Here is a 7,957-nt window from a genome sequence, read left to right as displayed (position 1 = left end):
ATACTCCATTGTGGTAAGCAAAAAAAAAAAAAATTCAGAGCAACTTTGTTTATATATGAATTTATATTTTTATACTCCATTGTGGTAAGGAAGAAAAAAAAAATGCTACAGTAATTTTGCTACTGTAGCTACAGTGTTTGCGGGATAGGTGGCGTGGTATGATTGGTGGGTTTTGTCCATATTTATTATATAGTATAATATAATATAATTAATTAACCTAACAAAATAAGGGATGCGGAGAGTTCAAAAAAAAAAAAAAAAAAAAAAAAAAAAAGTGTAGAGAAAAAGTCAAAAAAAATTTGCCAACTGCCGTTTATTTATTCATCCAACTACTCCGTATTATATAAACCGACTATTATATATTCTTTCTTTCAACATCCCAGCTCTAATTACCGAAGAAAACCCCAAAACCCTAACTCGAACATCTCAATCGATCTCTCTCAATCACCACAGCAATCATGGGGATTCAACCTCAAAAGCCTAGATGGGGAGAAATCGAAGAAGAAGAAGAATGCGATTACGATTTCTTGTTACCGCCAAAACAAGTAATCGGACCTGATGAACATGGTTTTAAGAAAGTGATCGAGTACAAATTTAACGATAAAGGTAATCGTGTCAAACTGACCACAAAGTTTCGTGTCCGTAAGGTTGCTAATACTCAGCCCGCTGTTGAGAGACGTTCATGGCTTAAATTCGGTGACGCTGTTCATGAGGATGTCGGTGCTAGGCTTACTATGATGTCTACTGAAGAAATCATCTTTGAGCGACCTAGGGCTCCAGGTATGTTATGTTTATTTTATGCTATTTAAAGATAGGGTTAATTGTGTGTGTTGGAATGGTTTGCTAATTAAATTGTCAAATTTTCCATCATGTCGATTGTTTATCTAATTTATCTGTCTAAATAGTGTACAAGTATGTTTAATTCTATAATTTTTGTGAATGTGGATTGAGAATAGGGTATGATTTTAGGTCACTTTTTATTATTGATTGGTGAAAGCATTGCGAGTTTAATTAGTCTGTTATGGTCTGTCATTACTCGTGTATATACAACTAATTAGATTAAATTTAATTAATCTGACTGGTATAGTTGCTGCTACTACCAAAAGAAGCAGTGCTTCAACGGTACCCACACCCAAATATTCTTGGGGACCCACCATGTGGAAGTTTGCCACATACAGACGCAGGTTCGATCCTTCCGGGGGTCAGTCTGTCAAATGGTTGGGGATCCAGGATAGGGGAGTTGCCAGGAGCTATTCCTTGTGGGGTGGACAATGGCTGGTGCCAAAGGCACACGGGATCAGGGTGTTCCCGCCATTTTACACCTTTTTGCCACATAGTTGCTGCTACTAATCCTAACTTAATCATTGATACAAGTTCTTTATACCGAATTTGAATAAGCAACCTAACATAGTTAGCTAGAACCACTGATCAAAAGTGTCAGCCTAAGTTAGTTCCAATCTGTATTCTGTATCTCTTGCTAATAGTGGCGGAAGCAGAAATTTTTTTTACCGGGGGCGAAGTTTTTTTTAAAAGTGTAGCAACTTTTTTTTGGACTAAATATGAAGGTTTCGAAGCAAAATATGGAGATTTTTGGGCAAAATTTGGATGTTTTTGGGAAAGGTTTTGGGGCAAAATATGGAAACTTTAGGGCAAAAACAAAATCCACTGGAGGCAAGATTAAAAAATCCAAAATTTTTGCACTAAAAATTGCAAATCTACTGTGCCTTATATTATTTTCGCCCCTGCTTACTAAAGGAGAGGAATTTTATACCCCGTAACTCTCTTTTGCCTCATTATCTGAAATCAATCAAGTTGTGTGTGTGAATATAGAAATTTATGCATTAAATAATAGATTATTATAATCAAAATATTTATTTATTTATAGTTTAGTGCTAATGTAGATAACATATACGGAGTACATATTGGAATATTGGTAAAGTTTATAGACCCTAGTAAATTTGAGTATTAGAAGTTTAGAACTTGTAATTAATGTAAGTTAATACTTAACACATACAGCTGTTAAAAGTTAAATACTTAAGAACAGTGTAACTATCCTCATGCAAATAAGTGAATAACCATGTGCTTTCTAACAAGAGTATAAACTGTTCAAACCTGCAGCAATAAGTACAAAGAAGTTTGCAAATAATATTTGAACAGAACTTTTTATAAGTGACCGACCGCTATTTCGTTTTGGTAGTGGTACACGTAAATACTAATGTTTTTTAGGTGCACTTGTAGAGTTGTAGTAACATAAATTGGTATTATGACATTTACTCAATTTTGTAATTATGGCTTCACTTTCAGGATGAACATAACTTGTATAACAGTTAGGAAAAACAACTTACTATTAATATAAGTAATCAAAAACAGAGCTGCTCTGTTCATGCTCCAGGAACTCATCATAATTAAATATGTTGCTAATAAAGATGAATTATGCAGGAATTTGATTATCCAATCGTTCTTATGTATCTGTTTTGAGCAGGTTTAATGAACATATGTACACCAAGAAACTAAAAAAAAAAAAAAAAAAACACATATGCTGTAACTTGCTAAGTTAATCATTTAATGTTTTAAATTGTTAATGTTTGCCTTAAAGTTAACTAACATCAAACAAAGAAATATCATGTGCTCGCTCTCTGCCAATATTATCGTTCAATGTTTGTAAAACGATCGCCTTCAATGTTTGTAAAACGATCAGAGCGAGACCTTTCAATTTTTGTCTTTCATGTGTACCACCGAATCTTTTACGATCTTTATATATATATATATATATATATATATATATATATTAATATTTTCGCCGTAAAAAAAAAACACAAAGAAATATCATTTCATCATTTGGGATGTAGAGTTCGCCATGTATTGATCACATCATTACCTTAGGCTATATTTCACCACTGTGTTATCTCTTAAGAAAATTTTGAGGGAAAAAAAAAAAGAATAAGCAAAATTGTTAAACTGATTTTAGGATTTATCGATAAGAGTTCCTGATTAATGTGCATTATTAAACTGCTATATTTCATTACTGTAACTTTTTAATTGTATTACAACAGCTGAAACCTTTGTTGAGTGTATTAAACTGCTATGTTTTGATATGTTGGTTCACTAACTTTTACACCGTTATATAGGCACCAAAGCTGAAGACACGAATGGATCTGTAGATCCACTGGGTCAAATGTCAAAAGGTGGTGTGGTGTGTAGGACCTGTAGGAGAAAAGGTGACCATTGGACTTCAAAGTGTCCCTACAAGGATCTTGCCCAGCCAAGTGAACCATTTGTCGAGAACCCAAACCCTCCTGGTTCATCCGCCACTGGGGCTTCTGGTGCTACCGAAGGGACATATGTCCCGCCTAACATGCGTGTTGGTGCACCGAGACCCGCAGCTGGTGCTGACATGCGACGTAGGAATGATGAAAACTCTGTCCGGGTCAATAATCTTTCAGAGGATACTCGAGAGCCTGATTTAATGGAGCTGTTTTGTCCGTTTGGGAATGTGTCTCGTGTTTATGTTGCTATGGATCAGAGAACTGGAATGAGCCGAGGGTTTGGGTTCGTTAACTTTGTGAGGAGGGAAGATGGTGAGAGAGCTATTGCTAGACTTAATGGGTATGGTTATGATAACCTTATATTGAGTGTTGAATGGGCTGACCCCAGACCAAATTAGTCTTTCTCGGTAATTTTGACAATTGTTTTAAAGAATTTTTAGTGTGCAAAGAAGATTTTGAAATTTTCTGTTAATCGTTTGAAGTCCAAGCAAAAATATACACAATTTTCTTTCTCATATTCACAAAACTTAACAGAACCTCCTTTATGCCAGTGAGAATTTGACACATTCTTTGCAATTCATCTTTATTTTGCTTTCATTTTGATTTAAGTTTAGTTTGGTAGCTTAAGACCCTGAAATTCGCGGGACTTTTTTAGGGACGAATCAAAAATTGAATTTTCAGAATAATAAAATATTACATAGTATTTGTTAGGTTGTTAAGAAACCAAAACAGTTTAAGTAGAAATGTTGAATTACTAATAATAAAGCAAGCAAGTTACAACATGAAAAATCAAATAACACAAAATTGAAAACATGAATACTCGAAAAAAGGTTTACTTTGTAGCTAATGGTCGAACCACTATTTCAATCTTTTAACATATTGATTAATTGTATAGAGAGCGAAAGTTATTTGTTTTATCATGTGTTTACTCCGATCTCCTTTAAGTTAAACGATCTTATACATTTATGAAACAATATGTAGATTTTATATACTTACATGTACATAATTAACTTTATATAGATGAGAAACAGAATCACACATTCACACTCTTTACACATATTTCATATAGTGTGTGAAAAAACCACTTATAAGATTAGTCTGTCAGTCATATTGAAACAATTCTTGTTTGCAAAAGATTAAGGCTAAAAATTTACTCATATTGACATATACTTGGAACTATTCTCTTTTAAGGCCATGGATATATCTCTTACTAGTATGTCAGTACCTTTCTTTGACTTATTGAGTTATGGGGCCTAATTTCACATCCAGTCTCATGAAATTAGTCTCATGAAATTGTTCCATGACAGCGGGTACTAATATCCGAGTCAATAATTTTGCTTTATATCAATCACAAATTATAAGTGTTTCGAACCGTCATCATAGTAAAATTTATATTACCCCACTATAAGACTATAAGAGTTCATTATTAACTTTCAACTTTTTTCTTTTTTCTTTGTCTTGTGACTGTAAATATTTTTTATTTGTTTTATATAATATTTGGTGAAAAATAATTCGAATGAATTAGTTTTTTCATGTATATAATTTTCATCAAATATTATATAACACAAAAGAAACATTTATAATCAAATTTGACAAAGAAAGACTTTAAAAAGTCAATAACGGACATTTATAGTGGGACGCGGGAGTAGTATGTTAATCAAAAATAGGTGATCCGAATCACTGTAAAAAAAAAAATAAAAAAAAATCAATGAATTCATTTGCATATAGTAGAATGTATCACATAAATCTATTGGAAAAGTGTTTTTTATTTAGAATGATCCCGATATTATCTTTCTAGCAAACATTCGGATCTTACATATTTATGCCATCACAGCCGAGCCTCACCTTTGATTCAAAGGGTGACAGCCCTATCACCTGCAAGGTAACACGGTCCTTAGAGTTCAAGAGGTGATGTTTAAGAGGATTAAAAATCTATCCAAATTTTATACGTCATGGAGCAATGAGTTGTATTAATCAAAGATTTAGAAAACTAAGAGAGGCAAATGAGTTGATGTAGTATACAAGAGAGGCAAATGGGCTGATGTAGCATACAGAGAAGCAAATGGGATGTAACAAACAAAGAGAGGAAAATTGATTGGTTGTAAGGTTAAATGCTTGAAAAATACCGTTTTGACACTTTTGAACCATTAGACGATATCCTTTCAAGCGTTCTTAAATTTACTTATCTAAGCCGATAAAGATAGAAGATCAACCCGAATCTATCCTCTCAAAGTATAAGAGTCGAAATCGCTACGTCGTAAATGGGAAATAATTGCATAACTAATAGATATGCATTACATATAGTAGGTGATGAGAATGACAACATACGACAAAAGTAACAAAAGCGCATTTAATAACATTTGCTTCTCCTATTAAGACTCACAAACATGGATCACAATCTTAATAGCATGTCCAACTATTGGAGTTGAAATATCAAATAAAATATATTTGCTTCATGCAACAAAACAAAAACTATACCCTCCTAATAGTTGCACCATGTAAAGTGTGCAAACTTCAAGTTTAGCACAAACTTACCATAACATATTGAAAACATCCAGTAATTCACTACTATGTAATCAAATATTGCGATTTACCAATAGCAACCTCAGGGATTCAATCTTGAATCTTAATAGAGCGTTTTCCTTGAGGATCTACTCTTGAACATATAAAAACAGACCCTTGAGACTCTTGGTGATAAACAGAACTTGAACAACCAAAGCTTAGACCCATCGCAGCAACCATGGTTTGTTAGTTGAAGTTGTGGTGGACATTGAAGAATGCAAATATGCTACACATCTTCGAAAGGCTAAACCCACCCATCTAATTATTTAGAAGTAGTATAAGACCCTCATCCAATATCTAATTCCTACAAAATCATTATATTAAAGCTAGATATAATGCACACTGTATAAGTTATTAAGCAATGCATAATCTTGAAGGTAAAAATGAGGTTTTGTAAATTCTCTCAAAATCGATTTGGTAAATCCACTCAAAGTCAAGTTGGTGTTCAATAAATGGCATAATTGTCTAGAGTTTTACCATCATCTATTTTAAATACAGTAGTGGGAGCATCCCGTTTATTCACTCGACTCCCCCTATTATAAAAAAGATACACATTAGATTTGTTGCAAACTTTTAAGAATCAATTTCAATATTCACAATGTTTTTTTTTTTTTTTTTTGAACGGCAAGCTTGCATCAGTCCGGACCGAAGCCTAGTCATCATTTGCAGATACACACGCGTTCAGGCAGGAAACCCGAACCATATTACAGGGATCCGAACCTTAAACCATCCCGAGGGGCAGGCGGGTCGGATCTGGGTCCTGAATAGGTCGGTAAAACCTTCCCAGGGGCAACCCGGCTTATGGTAAGTAAGCCTACCACGGGTATTTTTAAAGAGTGGGATTCGAACTTGAATCCACTCTACCCATTGCCCTGGCCCCACCGAAGTGAAACCAAAGATACCATTCAGCTACCGCTGGAATGGTAATATTCACAATGTTTTATATTGCATAAGAAATATAACAACAAAATATTAGAGAGCTATTTATTTATATAGTGGTAATTAGAACCCATTAACTTTATGATGAAACAATAATTAGAACCCGTTAACTTTATGATAAAAATGTGTATGACAGAAACTCTACATAAACCACTTTCATTTTTGAAAATATATCAACGACATTTGCCATGTTGCAGACATTATATAATTAACCACACATTATTAGGTTACAGTCCATTTGATAACCAACACGAGTTGGGTTAGTATGCAAAGGTGTCAACATATACCCAAAAAGGCTTCAGAATTTAAGACCATAATACACACATTTTGATTTGCAAAACCACTGAACCCACGAAATAACAGTTAATAAGAATGTAAATAGCATAATAACTACTTCGTACGCTCTTGCCGATTGTTGAAGAATATGCCATTGTCCTTATAGAATTCCGAATGTACTCTCGACATCGTTTTGAGCACTAGCTTGTTTCTTTGCAAAGTAAGAATGCTTTGGATCAACTATTTGAATATGACTTAAAAATTCCGACCACGTTGGGTACTCCCGTCAGCTAAATAGTACCCTATTTTGTATTCTACGCCATTTATAATATAAGGAACGCCCGACATCTCCTCGTTAAGCATTGACTTGAACAAATCACTAGTGTTTAAAACATTTATGTAGTTGTTTGAGCCTAATACACCAAAGTAAGCATGCAAAATCCAATTATCATACGAGGCAAAGACTTCAAGCATTATAGTTGGGTAGCCGTGATCACCTCGGGTATATTGGCCTCTCCACGCGTTTGGACATTTTGCCTATTCCCAAGGCATACAATCAATGCTCCCATCATTCTCGAAACCCACAGATTCTTTCATAAGTGTCGTACAAACGTACAATATCATGATGTGTAGGCTCTCTCATGTAAACATCTGCATGCAAATCAATTATGCACCTACAGTGTGACAACCCGAAAATTTCTGAACAAATTTAAACTTGATCTTTATATGTTTCCGACACGATAAGCAAAGTCTGTAATGTTGAAATCTCAAAAAAAAAAAAAAAAAAAACCTTTGAACTGTGTTCATGTAATCAATTACCCTTGGACTGTGCTCGACGATTCATGAACATTTATGTGTATATAGATACGTATATATAATATAGTTATATTAATTGAAAATGTTAACAAAGTATT

At 33.9% G+C, this 7,957-nt stretch overlaps 1 protein-coding gene across 1 annotated transcript; it reads left to right on the top strand.

Annotated features, from left to right (window-relative positions):
• Positions 1-367: 367 nt before the first annotated feature.
• On the top strand, positions 368-3,785 carry LOC139876172 (uncharacterized). Its single transcript, XM_071863472.1, has 2 exons — positions 368-780; positions 3,129-3,785. The coding sequence occupies exons 1-2, from the start codon at positions 459-461 to the stop codon at positions 3,662-3,664; spliced, it is 858 nt and encodes a 285-aa protein (XP_071719573.1). The 5' UTR covers positions 368-458; the 3' UTR covers positions 3,665-3,785.
• The last annotated feature ends 4,172 nt before the right edge of the window (positions 3,786-7,957 follow it).

The sequence above is a fragment of the Rutidosis leptorrhynchoides genome, chromosome 1 (assembly GCF_046630445.1).
Source record: "Rutidosis leptorrhynchoides isolate AG116_Rl617_1_P2 chromosome 1, CSIRO_AGI_Rlap_v1, whole genome shotgun sequence".
Taxonomy (NCBI): domain Eukaryota; kingdom Viridiplantae; phylum Streptophyta; class Magnoliopsida; order Asterales; family Asteraceae; genus Rutidosis; species Rutidosis leptorrhynchoides.
Note: the sequence above shows the minus strand (reverse complement) of the source record. Positions and strands in the feature narration are given on the sequence as shown.